At 36.2% G+C, this 21340-nt stretch overlaps 1 protein-coding gene across 2 annotated transcripts; it reads left to right on the top strand.

Moving 5' to 3' along the window:
* Window positions 1-7943: 7943 nt before the first annotated feature.
* On the top strand, window positions 7944-20993 carry EIF3M (eukaryotic translation initiation factor 3 subunit M). Of its 2 annotated transcripts, none has more exons than XM_015831597.1 (11): window positions 7944-8051; window positions 9232-9364; window positions 10002-10140; window positions 10399-10522; window positions 11015-11109; window positions 13394-13477; window positions 14135-14234; window positions 15933-16014; window positions 19901-20044; window positions 20339-20399; window positions 20819-20993. In XM_015831597.1, exons 1-11 carry the CDS (start codon window positions 8010-8012, stop codon window positions 20937-20939), a joined length of 1125 nt encoding a protein of 374 aa, XP_015687083.1. In that variant the 5' UTR covers window positions 7944-8009; the 3' UTR covers window positions 20940-20993. The 2 variants fall into 2 exon arrangements, with proteins under 2 accessions (XP_015687083.1, XP_015687075.1); XM_015831589.1 differs by having other exon boundaries at window positions 13391-13477.
* Window positions 20994-21340: the final 347 nt, after the last annotated feature.

Genomic DNA, 21340 nt, shown 5'->3' with positions numbered 1-21340 from the left:
AGCAGTGATGATGTTACTTAGTTTGGGTATGCAATGTCTGCAAGAAAACAAGCAAGCGAAGAGAGCACCAAGGACCCTTCATTACAAATATTCTCCCTTATTGATGCCCTGGTTATAGGTTCGAATGGAAAGGTCTCAGAGGCAATAGTGAAAAAGCACTTCCATATTGTTAAGAAAAATAAATGGACATGCCCAGGAAATCAGCATGAGTAAAGCTTAATTTGAAGACAACTTGACTTCTGTAATGCAAACTGAGTTTCCCAGACAAGGTGCTATGATTAAGAACAGCCACATCTTGGAAAGAGATGCTTCCCATTGGTTCCTCTCACTCAGATCACACTGAACTTGAATTGTTGAAGTTTGCAGGAATTTTCAGGGTCTCAATGGCTAGTAACTCTCTCATGCACCATACAATAGGTACCAATTTTGTAAAAGATAAAGCCTTCTGTCCAAACTCGGCTGAATCAAAGCTCTAATGTTCGATACCACCACCAGGTGATATTAACTCAGTCTATAGTCACTAAGTAGTTTCATTGCTGATTTTGCTGTCTCAATAAGTGCTTTGCTTATAAAATCACACCAAAGGGTATATGATCTATATTCATTTGGAAGGGAAATCTTAAAATACTGGTTCTCTTTCCCTGCCCTCTTTGTTCATTTAGCTGATGTGTGACAGCATGGAACTTTAGGATACCAGCTAAAAGCATGCAGATATATTGTTAAAATACCTCAAATAGTAATCAGCTTTTTATGTCTCTGTGGACAAAAGCTCTGCAACACACAAATCTTGAAGGTGTATTCCTGTGGTTTCTAATACTCTGGCTATCCACCTCATGTGCTGTTGACCTTTTCTAAAGAAAGAACAAACAGGGGTGACATGATAGCAGTATTCCAGTATTTGAGGAGCTGCCACAAAGAAGAGGGTGTCAAACTATTCTCCAAAGCACCAGAGGGCAAGACAAGAAACAATGGATGGAAACTAATCAAGGAGAGAAGCAAATCTGGGGTTAAGGACAAACTTCCTAACAGTGAGGACAATTAACCAGTAGAACAGCTTGCCTTCAGAAATCATGGGTGTTCCATCACTGAAGGTTTTTAAGAAGAGACTAGACAGTCACTTGTCTGAAATGGTATAGGTTCTCCTGCTCGAGTAGGGGGCTGGACTAGAAGACCTCCAAAGTTCCTTCCAGTTCTATTCTATTCTATTCTATTCTATTCTATTCTTCTACTTGTTGTCCACCTTGCCCATCATTATAATCTTTTCCAGCCCCTATGAGGTGTTCTGATTGAGATTTTTTGTTTCCTGATGCTTGTTTCCAGTGTGCATTCAGGCTTGATTTCCCCTAGTATAAAAACAGCACACGATGCCCTCCCCCTGAAAGAGAGAAGGGGAAGAGGGAAAGACAGATTTGGACTGCTTAAAATATGGGGGAGAGGGATATCATGGGCAGGGGAGAAATGTGTGTGGAGTGCTTAAAAATCATCCTCCCCTGCAATCTAGAGCTTGTATAATTATAAAACGCTTCATTTTGGAACCTGAATGCCTTGAAGAAGAAAAAAAAGAGAGTCTTTACCCCTTCTGAATCAATCTCATCTGCCCCTCCCTGCCACCATCATCAAAAAGACTGCTTCCACTAGAATTTGATTCCATACCGAAGCCTAGATGAAGAATCTAGTTTAGTTTAGAGGAGAACATCTAACATGGACATTGTTAAGCTTCAGAGACTGCAGAGGAGAGAATTCCAAAGGAAAAGGCAAAAAAATGGTTCTTTGGGGATGAATTTGGACCCCAGATGTTGCTACCCAGACAAAACACATTATATCTGAATGAGTTCCTTGCACAATGACCAAGGCAATTTATTTTTTAATATGTTTATTGTAGAAATGTTTTGAGGAGGGAAAAATAGGGTTAGGGTTATTTTTTTTATTTTGCCCACCACAAAGTTTCAAATTTTAAAATTCAGTTGTAACTCAGTGACTCGATGCTTTGCAAGAACAATACTCACAATGACCAAAGATTGAATTTTAAAGGAGTAAAATTAGAGCTTAGTAAAATAGCATTTTATTGTAAGTCATAAATGAAGATTATTTTGAATGTTCCTAAAATTAAAATAAAATGCAATCTGCTGGCCTAATGACATAAAGAATGTAATTGTATTGGTTTTCATTACATCTTGACTTATTGTTTTAAATTTCAGTAGACCATATCTTATTAATGATTCTGAATAATGAGACTTACAAACATAAAATACCTAATACAATAAATAGTATAGGAAACCAGGCTCATTGAATATGGCTATTATCCATTTTCTTGTTAAAAACATGTTTGTTTATCTACTGTGAAGCTCTTACATATTCATTCTACGTATGTCAGCATTCTGTCTTTAAACTTAACCAAAAGAAGAATGAAAGAAGCCTGACCGGGCAGAGATTGGACAATGAATATGTTACCATTATCTCCAGTATAATAGTTAGAGACTGGATTCAGAGCCCTTTTGGTGCACCATTCCTTCCCCAGTTTATAGTCTCCAATTTTCGGGGTGGGGGGGCTGTTTTCAGCAGCCGCATTCCATCATAAAAGTAGCCCTGATTCATTCAACCTTGTTAGCATCAGTAGAGTCTGACAACTTATCAAGTTATTGCATTCCACTGTAGGACTGCTTGGCTGCTTGGGAAAAGTTATTGTAAGGTCATGAACTCCACATATTGCTCTTTTACATAAGGTTTTTCTCCATTCTGAAACTTAAAACCCATTCACCCTACTGATGTTAAATAAATGATAAATAACACTATTTGAATAAAATAGGCAAGTGCTTCTTCAGCAAGGAAATATTCTGCATAGAACAGAGGCAGTAGAATCCCTACACAAACGAACAGAAGTCTGTTCATGCAAGAAAGCTTTTCTGGTGCCCCTCCTCTCTCCTTACCATGGTTCTACTCATTTCCCAAATATGTGTCTTACGGGTTAAAGGTGTTTTTAGAATGCCGTATGATAAGGTCAGCAGAGTTAATGCAGCAGGATTGAGGAAAAGAATTGGTAAGAGCTGTTCAGTGTAAGAATGTGCTTCTCCTGATGAAAATGTCTCTAAAACCAAGCAAATTATACTGCTGAAATAGAAGGCACTAGGGATAAAAGTGCATTAAGTTTTAGGCATGTGGGGCTATATAAACCCTATATAAAAGGGTTTGTTGACACTTCTTTGAAAGAATATGATTTCTTCCTGGGGATTTTCAGAAGCTAGGTAAATTTATTCTTAGGATTACCTTGTAAACAAAACAGTTTTAATTTAAGTAAATGCATGGATCTTCGTAAAATAATTTACAAAATGATCTGACAGTCATTCTTTAACATACATACAGTATACTTTTCTTCAGGGCTTTTTTTGTCATAGAACGCCCAGAACGGAGTTCCAGCACCTTTTTTGGATGGAACCTTGTAGGGTAGGCAAGGTGGGTTGTATGATGTGTGCGAGTTCCGGCACCTTTTTTTTTTTAGAAAAAAAGCACTGCTTTTCTCCATAATGTCCTCATTGCACTGCTATACAATACTTAAACAAACCAATTTGTTCTCCATATCATGTTTTTGGTTACATTCTGAACCAAAGGAACTCATTGAAGGAAATTTTCTTATGATTTGAAAAACTCCATTAAAGTTTCATTTTTTACCCTGCTTGTAGAATTGATCCCCTTAGTCTGTCCAATCTTGAGCAGAATCTCAAAGCAACTATTGTGCATTGTAAATCTTGCAATGATATATAAATCCAAGCACCAAATTTCTTCTATTACTACTTGATTTCCCACCATAACATTTTCTTATGTGTGCTTTGCACATTGGTACACCTGTTTCCAAAGTATGAGCCTATTTTCTTCTTAATCCATCTTGGTGATCAAGAAAAATGTGTCTCACTTTTGCTAAATCTATGAAAGACTTCAAAATTCTGCTCAGATTAAGTAAAAAAAAATACATAGTTGACATGTAAATAACAGGTGATCTGCTTCCATTAGAAAGAGATAATGGAAACATTTTTGATCTGCTGTTTACCCTCTTGTCTGTGAAGATTCTCAGTCATCCAACTCATGGTTGTCCAAAGGTGCTTTTTTAAAAAGGCAACTGGACTTTGTTTTTTCAAGGAAAAAAAACAAAGTCTAGTTGCCTTTTGAGAAAAGCACCTTTTGGATGTTTATCCTCTTAATAACATCTCAATTTTTTTACATCGCTCTAGAAGAACAATGATTGTATTTTTTTTGTCTTTCTCTGATATACAACCCATTTATAGTCAAAGCTGGTCATTATCACCATGTTTGCACACCTTCAGGATTTACTACTGTCATTGTAGAGTCCCCTGTTTAAAGGAAGGGTAATAAAGGGGGAGACTACTAAGGACCATTTCTTTGAAACCCAGGTATGGAATTTGTTCTCTCTACTTAAGGTCAAAGTAAGCAAAGCATACAGCACAATGAAGGACAAGAGGGAATGTCATGTTCGTAAAAATAATAAAAACTAGAATAACAGACATGATTGGGTTCCATTGAAATCAGTGCATGATACAAACATACTATAAATAAAGCAAATAACAACTCCTGAAAGGAAATTAACTGGAGCATATATTTCTCTTGCTTGATAACAGTAATTATGTTCTGAGAGTGCTGCCAGCTGCAAATATGTAAGAATTAGTTGGCAAGAATATCTAGTGCTTGGTGTGTTTATTTATTTTTAGGTTTTGATGTTAGAATCACTGGCCTGTAGTAACTTAAATATAAATTAAGAATTCATGGAGACAGATTAATCCATAAAAGCTGCTATTTCGTGACATGAATTAGAACCAAACAAAGTCATTGAAGTGAATTTTTGTAGTGATATAATTCTATGAAACAATTTATTTGTCCCATAGCATGGGCTCTAGAATCCAAATGCAGGTATGATGATTTATGTTAATGTAATGTAATACCCAGATACTTCTCTTTTCCACTATAGTCCAAGGACCATGATTGAAAGAAATGATTATGAAATGAATCAATGTTGATTGACCAGTTCCTTTAGGTTTCCTAGTTCCATTTTTAATGCCTTGTAGGAAGGTTTATATATATGCTTTGTTTTTTAAGTAAGTTGCCACTTTGCAAGCCAATGGTTTTATAGATCAGGCGAGGAATATTCTAAGAAACTATAGCCAGATATATAGTCAGATATAACTATTTAGCCAACCTGTAGATTTATTCCTATCACATTATGACAATATTGCCCTCTCTAATAATTTCTACATTTCTTTTGAATTCCCTCATCATCACCCTAAGAAACTGCTTTTCCAGAAGCATAAATATGTGGCTGTTTCTCAACATCATTCTCAGATGTGCCAAATCATCCTGAGACTTTTTTTGCTTTTTTAAAGTCATAAAAGAAAGATGCAATATGAGAGGGTAATTTCCACATCTTTGTCTTCATCTTTGCTGTTACTAAAACAGCATAAATTTTTCCCACTTAGTCATTTAAAACTTTTTTCCAGCCACCCTTCTTATGTGGCATAGTCCTTGGTGGCTCACAAACAACAATAAAAGCATAAAAATGAACACAACATTTTATGGTAAATTCATGTTTTATAAGGACAGTTATTGCACTACAACTATTGGATAATAATTGACATTATTTAAGACTGCTTAAAATTTTAAATTATTAATACTTCAATACATATGCAGTTATCACCTCCATTTTCTTCCACAACACAGTAAACAGAATGGAAATTATAACAAAATATGGGGAAATTAAGGAAAAACAGCAGACTGGGGGTTTGCACTAGATTCCTTCATATCCACTATGCAGAAGTTTAACCCTTTTACCCTTTTCTCAGCCTGCTACTTACATGAAATGTTCATCCTCCACATAACCTTGTCCTCCAGAATCATTTATCTCAACTGCTATTCCTTTTTATGTTCTATAATTCTATGCTTTAAAAAAGAAACAAAACTTCCCCTATTTACTCAAATTGTGTCATAGTGCTTTTTTAAAAAAAAAATAAAAATCCTAAGTACAAAGATAGGGAGGAACCTTTTTATACAGTTCAAATATTGGATTTAGCATTAGACCTTAATCAGAAAAGGTGTCTTGTGGTTTACATATATAGATGTCCTTTTTAAAGACAATTTAATAGCTATATTGTAATTTATATTTAATTTTCTGTTACAGCAGTCATTGCTATTATTTTGTATCATTCGTTAAACATTAGTAAATACATTTTGGTGATTATGACTGCTCTAAACAATTGGTAGAAAAAACCCAGAGTTATTACTTTATGCCTTAATATGTCAAGAGAGTTAAACATCAGAGCCTTCTCTGATATTCTCTAGTATGAGGACTCTTGTCTTACATCTTTATTTTCATTGGCCCTAGCACTGGAAGGAAGAAGCAGGAAAGTTTCTTCTTTTTCTTCATTATATTATATTACATGAAAAAGAATGAAAGTTTCAGGGCTGGAGCTCATACTTCAAAACAAGGCCCAGATTTAAACCCCACATTTGTAAAGGACAAGCCCCTCTTTTTCTTTCTTTATTGTATTTAAATCAGTGGTTCTCAACCTGTGGGTCGGGACCCCATTTGGGGTCGATCGACCATTTCATGGGGGTCGCCAAGCAAGGCTGTCCGCCATTTTTTGGTCCATTTTTTCCCCCTTTTCCGGCAGGTGCCTTACCTCCCTTGGGCTGGGCCAGCTGGTGGTCGGCCTGCTCCGTCTCTGCTGCTTGCCAGCTACGCCTCGGCCGGCGCAGGGGGCGGAACCACGCATGCGCGGCGCTCCCGGGCAGGGAAAGTCCTCGACTTACGACCGGTTGGATAGTTCTCGACTTACGACTGGTTTAGTCGACTTACAACCGGTTTAATCCTCGACTTACGACCGGTTTAGTCCTCGACTTACGACCGGTTGGGGTCGCGGCATTAAAAAGGTTGAGAACCACTGATTTAAATGGATCTTGCTTCCAGATAAGCACCCGTAAATAGGCAGAGAAAGCATTAGCAAAAATGCTTGTGAAACTTTTTCTAAAATAGCATTGGAGGCAAAGCATCTTAATTTTTGTCAAACCATATGAACACACCACCCCAAGGCTTTAATGCAATAACCTTCCATCTTTTAAAACTGTGACAACCTACACATCCACCCTCCAAATTTTGACTTTTTTTCCCCCCAGCAATGGCTTGTTTTCGAATCGATTTTAAAAACGGAGGCAAAAATATCCGTATTACCATTAGCCGCATTGACTAGATGAAAAATGTTGGGGACGTTTTTCGATCAACGTATTTAAGCAGAAAGCACAAAAAATTGCTTTCTGTACTGCGAGAGTAAAGCTTGCTTTAGCTAATGAAAAAATTGACGGAAAATTATGGCTTATTCATTCACGAACTTGAGAAAAAGGCTTGTGGGTTTTTGAACCTGTGTAAACATCTTCCATCCGCAGAGAAGAAAAAAAAATCGGGCGGGCGCCACTCTCCGAGCCGCAATGCTTTTGAAGGTTTTAAAGCAGGGGTAGTCAACCTTGGCTCTTTTATGACTCGTGGACTTCAACTCCCAGAATTCCTGAGCCAATTCTGGGAATTGAAGTCCACGAGTCATAAAAGAGCCAAGGTTGACTACCCCTGCTTTAAACCAAGGCTTTGTTTCCCATTTCATCATAAACAGTTTTGACTGCGTTCAAAAACGTTTTTATTAGGGGCAAATAATAATAATAATAATCAGTCCCTGCCACTCTGAGACGGTGAAGGCGCGCTCCCTTTGCCGAAGCGCCGGAGAAACCGACGGAATGGCTCGGCCGCACCTCGTGACCAAGGCGGTTCATGCGCCCTCCCGCGAGCGAAACTACCGAAGAGACTGAAGGCACCAGAGAAGGCCGGCCTAAGGTAGAAGCGCGCTGAGGGACGCCGATTGGAGGACCGATATGTCCCGGAAACGGAAATGACATCCTAGAGTGGCACGGCCTTTTCCGCTCGGAGCGTGTGGTAGAGGCGAAGGTGCGGGGCTGTCGTGGCCATGAGCGTGCCGGCTTTTATCGATATCACGGAGGAAGATCAGGTCGGGAACCAGGCAGTCGCTTTCTGTCCTGATGTTGTTGGGTGTCTTGCATTTTTTCATATCCCCCCCCTCCCCTCATTGCCCCAGGCCTTAGGAATGAATGTCTATAGCAGGGGTAGGCAACCTTGGCTCTTTTATGAGTCGTGGACTTCAACTCCCAGAATTCCTGAGCCAGCACGGCTGGCTCAGGAATTCTGGGAGTTGAAGTCCACGACTCATAAAAGAGCCAAGGTTGCCTACCCCTGGTCTATATATAGAGACTCTCAGTCATCCAGGTCGTGGTTTGTCCCAAAGGTCCTTTTTTTTTCCCCAAGAGGCAACTGGACTTGCTTTGTTTTTCCTTGAAGACGTTTCGCTTCTCATCCAAGAAGCTTCTTCAATTCTGACAGAATGGGGAGAATGGAAGGATTTATATTCCTTGCAGTCATCTGGGTCATTAGCACTCTGATGGTAATGACATGGACATTTCCCCCCTATTCCTTGGCAGTCGTATGGAAGTGATTTTTTTTTCCCCCTTGGAAAAAAGCACCTTTGGAACTTAGGAATGAATGTAAGACAGGACTGCAGCTCCGGCTTGTGTGACAGGCAGGCAGGGATATTTTGCTGATAAGTTTGCAGCGGGATGGATCTACCTGCCGACCTATCCCGCTGGAGGATAACCGGTTAAGTTCCTTTTCTCCTGGGTCTTCTTGTCCCTCCCCTTTTTGCTTTGCACCCAGCTGCCTTGTAAAATAAAATCAATTATTCTTGCAGCTATTATATCCTAAATAAATAGTCATATACTATTTCATATGCCCAAGATAATATGATACAGGTTTAAAAAAGCTAAATATCAAACAACTCAGCTGTGTAGTTTAAAATAGAAAAATGGAAAATGCTCATGATACCATCCTGTGTTTATATAGGTATATAGATTTGTGCATGGTGCCAACAGCATTACTTTTCTTGTATAGGAAACCATGATCAACTGATCAGTTTGTCTTCCAGATATGTTAACTTTAATTGATCATTTTGATAGACTATTTCAATTCTTTATGGTATAAACTTAAGTTCTAGTTACACTATTCTATGTATTGTAACAAATTATGTTTTATATTAACCAAGTAATGGTTAAAATTGTTAAGTTTTCTAAAGCTGCTGAGCATGTTCAGTTTTCACCGGCAATGTTCCTCTTTAAAAGGCTGCAGAACTTAGAGCTTATCTAAAATCCAAGGGAGCAGAGATCTCTGAAGAGAATTCAGAAGGTGGACTTCATATTGATTTAGCTCAGATTATTGAAGCATGTGATGTGTGCCTAAAAGATGATGACAAAGGTTTGTACAATACAGATGCTTTGGTAAATGTTTCAAAAATGAAAGAAATAGAAGTGATGTAAAGACCAGGAACGTTACAAATTAATTGTATTTTCCATATAGTTTTTAGCCTAGTTCGGACATAGATGAACTTAACTCACTGGTGGATAACTTACAGTGGGAATTGAATAGAAGCTGAACCACATTGATACATTTTCCCATATCATGAGTAATTAAGGGTTATCCTTTACACGAGGGGGTAGAGGTGCATGGAAATTGAGAACTGCATTACATTTACAGGCAGAATTAGGTTTGGAAGAGACTTTCTGGACTATTTGGACGTTTAAGGGGTTGGTGGGTGTTGTTATAGTTCAGTTATAGTTCTGACTCTTTCTGGAAAAGCACTTCTTGAATAATGGTGCTGATAAACTCTTGTTCTTTTCTCTAATCAATATCAGAAGTTAGCAGTTCATAAACTAATGTGACTAGCCTATGCTGGCTAAGCCACCTAAATTATATATGAGGTTGTCAGATTTATATGAGGCTATTAAATTTATTTGCCTATTCTAGTGACAAAGATGAATCAATACTCGCAAGCTACATATCTGCAAGACAAGAACTCTTTTCTAATTAATGTAAACTTTTGTTTTCCATATAGATGTTGAAAGTGTGATGAACAGTGTAGTATCTTTACTTCTTATTCTGGAACCTGATAAACAAGAGGCTTTGATTGAAAGTTTGAGTGAGAAACTAGTCAAATTTCGGGAAGGTGAACGGCCTTCACTCAGGCTTCAGCTGTAAGTGTCTTGTTTTGGAGAGAATAGTATGTCTTTCATTATATACAGAACAATTATCTCTGTAAAATAAATCTCTAAGTCTTCTAAGACTACAAAGCTTTTTCATATTTCTGCATATGAGTAGCAAAACGGGAATAATATATCTATAAGGGTCAAGAAAAAAATCTGAGTGTCACAGAATTCAGCGTAATGGTATAAAATGCATGCTTTTAGTACATTTACAAATTTGGTGAAAATGGACTGTCCATTATTGTTTAGATTGAGTAACCTCTTCCATGGCATGGATAAAAACACCCCTGCAAGGTATACAGTCTACTGCAGCCTTCTTAAAGTAGCTTCCACCTGTGGTGCTATACAGTACATTCCAACTGAACTGGAACAGGTAAGCAATTAGACTTAGGAGGTGAGGGCACGTTAACAAATACAAAATTACCAATTAAAATAGAGTTCCTAAAATTATTCTTTAAAAAAGCATTAATTTGGATCCAGAGATGATTCTTCTCAGGAACAGGATCATATTGCAGGGTTCCCCAACCTATGGTCCCCCCCACTCATGCTAGCGCCTGTGGCCCCGTTTGCACATACGCACGGGTGCAAACGGGGATGGTAGCACAGGGCGGGTGTCTGCAGCCTGTTTGCGCATGCGCCGCTAGGCCAGGCGGTTTGCACGGCCCGTTTGTGCATGTGCAAACGGGGCTGCTACTGCTGCGCCAGTGTGTGTGGCTTTATGTGTGTGTGTGTGCGCACACACACACACACCAGTTTTGAAGCTGCTCTCCTTCCCTCCGGTCCTTGAGCCCGGAAAGGTTGGAGACCTCTGGGCTATTGGATAATGTTGCTCAACAGTCAAAACATACTTAAATATTTTATATAGGTTCGAAAATGGATTTCAGATTGGAATCTTAACATAGAGAAAAAACATACCGTTCTTAGATTGCTGTATGATGGTTTAGTGGACTGCAAGAAGAGGTAAGAAAAACAGCGTCTATCAATTTTTAAAATATGTGTTGAATCAACAGTTAAATATATGTAGAAAAAGCCTCTTAAACAATTTACCTTTGTCATGAGTAATTTAGTTCCTGTTGAATTCATTGAGTCTATAATTAATATGTTTTATTGCATTTGGAATATCTTGGATTTCTTCCATTTTGAACTAAACTCTTCTGGGAAGTGCTAAATCCCTCCCAGAATGGCATGGTCTAGGAAAATATTCAGCAGGACACAGAGAGGGAATGGAATGTTCTGGATCATTGTTCTGGTAAAAGAGTTTTTGGCCTAGTCATAGGATTGACTCCAAACTACTTTAACTTCTTTATTTAAAGAGATTGAGCCAATTTGAATATTCAGGAAATGTTAAAAACAGATGGATAGGATTGAGGGGCAGATAACAGAATAGTTGAAAGTAATTTAATTACTAATGATGAATTTAAAAGTTAGATTGCAAGCTATTAGGCTTTCAGGATTAGAATGCATGGTAATTTCCACATACCATCTATGGGTTAGGGAAGAGGAAAATTTCCTCATTTTGGCCTCTTCTAATCTTTATTTTTCTATGGAAAAATCTTTTTTCCTCCAGCAAGAGAAGGCAGAGAAATCCCTTGATGGATTTGATTTTTGATTTTCTTGTTAGATGATTGATACATTAAATATTCTTTGATTCCCCATTCCTAAAGTGATACTGGAGTTATTTGTGCTGAATTAATGGAAACACAATAGTCATCGTGTTATACCTAGTGATCATCCTTTTCTGTTGATGATTTTTTTTTGTATTTACATGATAGTAATGCTAATGGTTTTCCTTTTCTCACTGTGGAAATAAATTTCCAATAAATTTAGACAACATAAAATCCGTTCATGTTCTTTTGCAGAAAACTATTTAATGAGCCTTTTCTTCCAAGCAGATTTGATGGTAATAGTGATTGATTGTTACAAGATCTGAAATTAGATTCTTGAGAATATAGTAAGAGTCTCTAGGGATATTAAAATATTAAACTATAAAACAGCAATTCAACATGGTGGAAACAGATTTCCCCTCTATAACATATTCTAGGGCAGGGGTAGGCAACCTTGGCTCTTTTATGACTCGTGGACAGCTCCCAGAATTCCTGAGCCAGCCAAGCTGGCTCAGGAATTCTGGGAGTTGAAGTCCACAAGTCATAAAAGAGCTAAGGTTGCCTACCCCTGCTCTAGAGGCATACGTGGAAATTCATTCTGGATTTTTGGATGTTTCCCCTTGTCGAGTTTAGTGGATGCATGGAAGGATGGATGGATAATAAAATTTGACCTTGAATGATTATTTTAACAGTTCTATCTTGGATCTCCCTCTGCCCCCCCCCCCCCAAAAAAAACCAGAACAAGCTAATGTAGGAACATGGCTGTTGGCCTTGCAGCCTCAGCCAATCAAATATAAATTAAAGTTAGATCAAATTATATTTGTAAATTTGTAAAGGTTTATCATTAAACCTTTGGCCCAAGTGATCACTCAAAGTACGTTTTAAGGTATGAGAAGTTTGACTGTGTAGAATTCTTCCAAAGGTTACAGTATCACCCAGCACTGCCGGTCTTATGAACAACCTCTTGACATTTTGAGGAATGGCACCTGGCACCACATTGCCCTTGAAGTCGGTATGGACCTGATAATGTTGTAGTATTATAAAGGCTTAAAGGCCTAGACATTTCAGTAGACCATGGGGGGGGGGGTTTTCTTATAATACTACTCTATAAATATTCTGTATTATTTTTGAGACTCATTGCATGATTTTCTCTGATGTGAATGTTTAGTTATTTGATTGTCACATATTATTACTTTCCCTCCCTTTTCTTAGATTAATGTTTTAACTTTAGTTAAGGGACACTGTACACAGTTGCAGGCTGTTCACCTTCTTGAGCTTATCTTTTCTGCCCCTCCAAAAAGGGATTGAAAAGATTTTAGACAAACCTTAGCATTTACTTTGCTTCTTAGTGATTATATACAGGTGTGCGTTAGCATTTTCTATCTACGAGGGCTTCCTATAACCAGCCAATTTTCCTTCCATCAGCTTAAGATTACTTTATAATTACGGTATAAAATTAACTATGAAAATACATTTTAAGAAGAAAATTGAGACCAAAAAACTACACTGTGCTGCTTTATCCTTATGTTCCACATCAAAATTGTAACTTTCCATGCACTTTACATTAGAATAATAACTTTATAATTTTATATATAACTTTATGAAATGGTTTTCGAAAGAAGTATTATTTTTTCCAGCAGTGACACTGCAGAAAAAGTCATGGTAGAATTGCTGGGAAGTTACACAGAAGATAATGCATCTCAGGCTAGAGTTGATGCTCACAGGTAATTAATGTAATATATTATGATTTTTTTTTCATGGAGGATTTTGTTGAGGAGTATTGTCAGTATCCAATGGCAAAAAAGGCAACAAATAACTTTACTTCTGTTTCTTTGTAAAGCTGAATTTAACATATGGCAAAAAAAGATGCACCTAAAACATTTTATGAATGGGAAAAGGACATAAGTGCACATGTGTAAAAAAGGCAGGGGCCATATTGTTGCTACTATTTTAATAATGTAGATTTCAAGCATTTAGAAAGTAGGCAATAGGAAAAAAATGTTTACAAGGATATGTTATATAATCTTCCAAAACATGGAAGAGGATTTCAGTTGGAGTACACATCTGTCACAGAGATGAATTCATTTCTTGATTAATGCTGTTGAGTTTCTTGCAAAAGAAAGCTTAAAATAAAACTCAAGATCTGTTTACTTCAGATGCTTTGTACAGAGAAAGGATTATTTTATTCAGAGAAAAATAATATTTTTTCAGAGAAAGCATTATTTTTCTTCATTGTTCCCTATTTCTTTTTTCTATTAAGTTGTATTGTTAGAAAGATTTTAATCTATGAATTATTACAGAAATATGTTCTGCTAAATAGTAAGATAAAGTAATCCAATGGTAGAATAAAATTGTGTATGTCCATTTTGCTTTTTGTTTAGGTGCATTGTCCGTGCACTAAAGGATCCAAATACCTTTCTTTTTGATCATCTTCTTGCTTTAAAGCCAGTCAAATTTTTGGAAGGAGAACTTATCCATGATGTACGTATTACTAAAAAACATAAAACTGGTAAAATACAATATGAGATATTCTAGCTAAGTTATTTCAATGATTTATGTCCACTTGTTATGAATTCTGTCAGTTTTTAATGTTTGTATCCCAGTGTACTGTAAACAAGCAAGAATGTTATGAATGCTTCTTCCTTATTATTTTCAGCTTCTCAACATTTTACATATTATGGTTAATGTGAATAACATTTAGCTTCAAATAGTCCAATTTTAAGTTACTGAAGAAAGTAACTTGCTTAAATTGATTGTAGATAAGTATAACCAACATTGTCTAAACAAGGGAAACTCCACTTAATGAAAGAGAAAACTGGATCCAGAAAGGAAAAAGGGATGTAATAATCTAACCATGGTTTATTTCTGCTCATGCAGCAGGAAAATCTGAGCCCTATATACTTTTATTTTTATTTTATATATTTTTTATTTATGGGACTTATATGGCTACCTATTTTATACAATAACGCTTGTGACTCAAAGCAATCCAATCCGTAGTTAAAAATAAAGGTACCCTTCCCTTCAGGTGCCAGACTAAACGTTCTCACACCTTAACCCCCTTATCCCTAGCCCAATACTTGGGGGATTAGCCAGATGGTCTTAGCCCTCCAACAGATTAAAAAGATAGAGATCCTTCTGATTCCCAGTGGGAGGCTCTTTCAAAGAACTGGAGTGACCACAGTGAAGATTTATGGTTTTTAGTGTACTTAATTAAATAATCAATTCCCCCCCAAAAAAAAATCTCAACAAAAAACTGCCTCTTTGGTGACCTCAGTACATAGCCACCATGATGCCTATAACGATGTTAAAAGTATTGCTTTTATTTGTGTGTGTTTGTATGTGAATATGTGTTGGGGGAATGGACAATTTTGATTGCCTCAGGAAGCAACCTCTGTTTTTTTAACCTCTCAAATCAATCTTTCAGACCTTGCATCTAGGATTGAACGTGACGTTTTTGAACTTGAAGTTCATATAAGTGAATCAATTTTAATTACAACTGCATAGGAGGTTTTTGTTACTGTGGTCCATTAAATCAAATGTGACTACATGAATAAGTTCTTGATATTTTTAAAAACATTTTTGGAAGTGATTTTCCCAATACTGCTTAGAGTTGTGAGAAAGTACCTGAGCTAAAATTACTCAGCTAGCTTTTATGCCTAAGGCAGGACTAGAACTCAAGTCTCCTGGCTTCTAATTGAGCACCTTTAATTACGCCGCCCAATATATGAGGCTATCTTGCATCAACTCAGAGAGTGGATCATTTTGCCTGGTATCATTAATGGTAAACAGTAAGAGATTGACACTGCCACGTTGAAAAATGCTGGCATTTTCTGCATAAAGCACAGGATTGCTTTACAGTGCACTAAATCATTGCACTAACCCCTGATTTAGTAATGTCCTCCAGTCATAGTGGTCATGTAAAATTAGTGAGTTAGGTATTGAGAAAATCAAAGTGTGTTAACGTTTGGTCCAAAAAATATTTTTGGGAACTATTGGATTAAATAAACTTTAGTTGGGTTCATTAAGGCAATTTTTGTGCCTTTCTGGAACCCCCAAAAGATCTAGGGAGCCGCACATTATCCACACTTCTGAATGAAATGTTTGTGAAATGCCTATTAAATTAAATTTGGTTTTATTTTCGAATGTATTAGACTTACTGAGAATTTCTTTTTTTTGTAGCTTTTGACCATTTTTGTAAGTGCCAAGTTAGCATCCTATGTCCGTTTTTATCAAAACAACAAGGACTTCATTGACTCTCTTGGTAAGAATTTTGTTATTATCCCCCTTTTATTTGCTTCTTAAATCTGTGTTGTTATTATGAAATTAACCTATCCCAGCCTATTCAGGAAAGAGTGTTAAGAATGAGATACTTCACTTTATTCTGCAGTAGGCTGCAATAACTTCTGTTTGCAGAGGAATTGTTTCACCTCTGTTTTCATCAGTAAGACCTATGACCCAGCTATCTTCCTGTAATCATGTATATTACAGCTAACTAAGCAAGTTAAGACTCAGATGCATCACTGAATATACTAGTTTTAGCTTCCTCACAGGTATGATTCACCTTTATTTCTTATTTTTCAGTTGCAGAATATCCAAAAATGTATCAAAATGAAAATCTGGCTTAACAATTGCTTACTTGGTATTCTCCTTGTATATCAAATGTTAGAATTGGGATTTCAATTTTTGTATATCTATGCCACATATTGCAGTAATAAACTATACTAAACCCCCCCCCCAAAAAAAAATATTAGTTGGGATCATTCAAAGTAAACAGGCATATAAAGAAATGAATCTGCCTTTCTATAGACTATAGATAATTTGAAAACTTTGTAAAGGAACTCAGATTACATGTCCTAGATCAACAGTTCCCACATTCATGGCCTTCAAATATATTTAGTCTACAATTACAGCACCTAAAAATCCAGGCGTTGTTCTTCGGAAGTGATCAGGTTTAGGACAGTTATTATTCACAGCGGGTAGAATTGGTTCCCCCCTCCCAAATGTTCATTTGTTACTAAGAATTTCTTTTAACATAGTCTTGGAGTTTAGTGCTGGTTACAGGCTGTCCTACCCTGTCTTTCGTGTGCAAACATTGTTTAAGAAACCATTAAGGTACTAAAGTACAGTAAAATTAAATACTTGTAAGTGTTCTTATGCAAGCTTAAAGCTTTTTCGAATGTATTAAAACCTATCAAACCACATTCTATCACAGTTAATATGTTTCATAGGATGAAGCTTTGTGATGGAATGTTAATGTCAGCACCCTCTTTATTTATACACCATGGAAAGAAAAGGAGTAGTAATTAACACTTTGACACTCCCCCATTGGTGTGTAATTGACTGTTTCAAAGGAGCACTGGTTCATAAGTAATTGCATGCATGAAAATTACTTTTTCTGTATTGCAGCATTTTAGGACAAGGGTCAGCGACAAAGCAAAAATTGTTCAGTGATGCAGTCTTTTATATTACTGCATTACAATTTAGGGATACTAGTATTGAATAAATATTTTCATAAAATCAGGGTTTAATATTTTTGTGGGTTTTAGTCTCTAGAATATAATTTGTTTCCAGTGGATGAAAAAATGTAGTTCTAAACCAGTTAATGAATACAATAGAATTTTTTAAATAATTTTGTACTACGTCCACTTGAAGACATTGGGTTAGATCTACACATTTCCCCTTCAATAGTGTTGTTGACTTTGGAGGAGACAAAGTAGAATAGTGACTTTTGCAGCTCTATCCTGGCTATGGTCTTTTTTTCTCCAAAAGTTTGAGATCTCCAGAAGCACTAAAGATGGCAAGAAGCCTCTGCTAGATCTGTATAGTAGACCAAGTATATTAAGCTTATATAATAAGCTTAGCTTATTTATTTATATACTAAACTGAACCAGTTCCCTTTATACATTAGTAATAAATAGGCTACATATGCTCTTTTGAAATATTAAGATACAGGGAATTGCACAGAATGCATCTGATACCTCTTTTCTTGACAATTCATTTAACCCACCTACGATTATTAATTCACCTGGTATGTGAAGAATTCCATAAAGAATTAAGATATTTTTAATATTTCTAAGCTTAAAAATAATTTTTCGTCCTCTTTTACTTGCTCCTCTCCCCTTGTTTCAAAATTATTAACAAGCCACACGAAGCTATAAAATCTGTTCAGGAAAGGCTCCCACAGGTGGCACCTGTTTGTTACAATGCATTGCCTTATTAATGTTGACAGGTTAGGCCAACAGTTGTATTATCTTGTGTCAACTGTGAATCACCCTAACATGTTCACATTTGAATCTTATCATACAGACAAGAGGCAACCTTTTTACTTTTAAAGGGGTAATTAATGCTTCATTTGCATTTGTTAATTAGAGTTTATGCACAACTAATTGATTTTTGGTGCTTGTAGATTTCTATTAAGCCCAGTTAACTGTAGTTTCTGAATCACCCTGTTTGGTTGAGTTATGATGATCACATTTTTGTTGAATCTGTGCCAGATAAATAGTCTGCATCATAATTATTGCTAATTAATGCAGCATTGGGTCTGGTAGTAATGTGCTTACTGCTCTTAAATTAATATAACAATGTTATTAATTCAAATATAAATATTTGTTGTGCATTTGGATTTGCTTTGGCAAGTTCTAAAATATAATTGTATGGTTACAATAGTTTTATTCAGTTGCAAATTGATAGAAAAAAATTGACATATAAAAGCTATATCCAACTATAACTTTGAAATAGTTGAATGGCTTTCCTGTACAATTCCGTATACAAGACAAATTGGTTTCATATTTGGGAGGCCTGGAAAGGAAGATCTATTACACAAGTAGGTCTTCTTTGATGCTGGATGAGGCATAGAAATGTACTGTATACTTGATATTTCATGTATTAATTCATAAATCAAATATTTATCTAAGTTCTCTCAATGCTCAGTAACATATATATATAATTCAGCAAAACACTTTCCTCTCATGTAACACTAGCATAAGAAAACAGTGAAATTAACTCTTCTTTTTATAACTCATACCACATTTTAACTGTGTAGATTTCTTACTTTTCTTTCTTTGGCATGCCCGTTGCCAAGCAATTTTCTAGCTTCTTTACCATATGTATTACATTAGCATGTTGTCACTGCTTTTTTTAAATATCTCCATCTCTGGAAAAAGAAAATGGCGGCGGAGGCGGCGACTCTCGTCAGCGCGCGGTAGAAACTGAGGAGAAAGGACTGGGTTCTCCTCCCGCATGCTTAACGCCCTCCCCTTTGGGTCGGTCCGCGCATTTTCTTCCGCCGTCTTCCATCTTTCGGCCCGAGTTATTTTGAGGCCTAAGCGGAGAGGACTGTCGGGGCTTTCCTCCACCGCCAGCCGCAGCCTTCTTCAACCTGGCGCCCTTCTGCCGGGACGGACTACGGCGTCCATTACTCGCGGCCCAGAGACGCATTAGATTGAGGGAGCTTCCCTTTTAGCGCCTTTTTTTATTTACCTCCACCATATCTCCATCTCTGATCTGATTTCATTTTCTACCCTAATACAGTTTCTTTGCTATACTTTATAATTACTAGTTTTTCATCTCTTCAAATCAAAAATATCCACACTCCCATTTTTGTTTTGCTTTTTTCCTTATTTCCCCTAATCAAATCTTTTCTCGTTTCATTTTTTTTGTAAGATTGCTATCTTTCAGTAATTTAATTGGATCTAATCAATAAGTAATATTTTATGGCATAAAAATAACCCTGATAAGGGATATTTATGCAGCAGTTCTCAAGGCTACTTTGGACAAAAGAAAAATAATAGGCGGTCCTATTTTTCCTAACTTTCCTTGAGATTTTTCTTTACCTGCCCTATATTTTGAGGAACTTTATATTTTGAGGGTCTACCAGTGCTCTGGCAGGGTTGTATAAGCATTAAATTGGGACTCAAATTAGCAGAGGTGCTCACTGTATTAGAATTCCAAGAGCATTATAACAGTGTTAAAATAGTGCTTACATTTTGTATGCATTGGTGTGTTGGTACTGTGGTGTTTCATGAATCTCTGCAATTTATGAAAAGAATCTGTTATAAAAACTGATTTTTTCCCTAAATCATGTTATAAGAAAATCATTTGTCAGCATCTACACGGAAGTAATTACATCTCAATATTCTCTAACATAGGTCTGTTGCATGAACAGAACATGGCAAAAATGAGATTGCTTACCTTCATGGGAATGGCAGTAGAAAATAAGGAAGTTTCATTTGACACCATGCAGCAGGAACTTCAGATAGGAGCTGATGACGTGGAAGCATTTGTTATTGATGGTAAGGTAATTTGTTAAAGTAGTATAATTCACTTCTGTTGAACATTTATCAGTTGTATGAGCATGCCGAATATAGTTAATTTTTGTTAAAATAAGTATTTTATGGCAGAATGTATAGAAATAAAAAATGCACATTGTGTTTATTTTAAATAAATTAATGTATAAAATACTTCCTTGTAATAATCCTTCCTGGATTGAAATAAACCCCCATTGAAAGAATACAGAGTACTACAAAGATATTTTTTTATAATTTTAAAAGGAATTCGTTATATCTCATTCTGTTTTTGTTTTATAGCTGTGAAAACAAAGATGGTGCATTGCAAACTTGATCAAACTCAGAGAAAAGTGATGGTCAGGTGAGTCCTTAGTCTTTTTCTGAACCCACATAATGCGGTCCTGAGTATAGCACTTACACATATCTGCTTAATATTTTAACTAGAAGTAATATAATTCTTATCAGTTTCCTATAGTTAAATAGTTGCTATTTATCATAATTTTATTAAAGTTCAGACTGAATGTGATTAGCTTATTTAATGAAAGAGTCCTATTTTCCAGCACATTTCATTTAATGGCCAAACAGTGGCAAGAATACTAATGAGTACTGTATGATGGTTTTTAACTGAAGGCTGCAGAATCCTAGAGTAGCTGATGCTCGCTAAGCAGAGTGAAAAGGTTTTTTTTTTAAAATCTAGATTTCTATCTTGTATTTTCTAAGTAGGTATGTATGAAAAGTGTAAGATTTTTGTTACTTTATTATTTTTTTACATTTCTTTAGTCACAGCACATATCGGACCTTTGGAAAACAGCAGTGGCAGCAGTTATATGACACCCTGAACTTCTGGAAACAAAATTTAAATCAAGTGAAAAACAGTCTTCTTACTTTGTCAGATACTTGATTCTTCATTGATTTATCTCATTGAAAATGGATGACAATAAACCATTCGGCTTAATTCTGTGGATTTCTTTATTGACGTACTAAACAACAGTTGAATTTTAATGCATTACTTTGCCTTGCAAATTTGCTTAAATGTAGCAGCAGAAGTAATAAAATCCATTTTTATCATCTTAATAATACTTACTGTGGTGTAAAATGGGAGACAAAAAAGTAGCAGGCTGACTTAATAAATAAATAAATCTGTTGGTGCTGTTATCTAGTCTGGTAATGAAACATTCCAGAACTAAATGAAAACAAGCTCAGAGAGCAAACCACTGCCAAAATCTAAAACCTGAGTTACAAGTATTTTCTATTATTTCAATAACTATTTTTTTTCTAAAATAATAATGTTCTGTGGTATCT

Source organism: Protobothrops mucrosquamatus, unplaced genomic scaffold (genome assembly GCF_001527695.2).
Source record: "Protobothrops mucrosquamatus isolate PMUCROS unplaced genomic scaffold, P.Mucros_1.0 scaffold_19, whole genome shotgun sequence".
Classification (NCBI taxonomy): domain Eukaryota; kingdom Metazoa; phylum Chordata; class Lepidosauria; order Squamata; family Viperidae; genus Protobothrops; species Protobothrops mucrosquamatus.
This window is presented reverse-complemented; position numbering and strand designations above follow the sequence as displayed.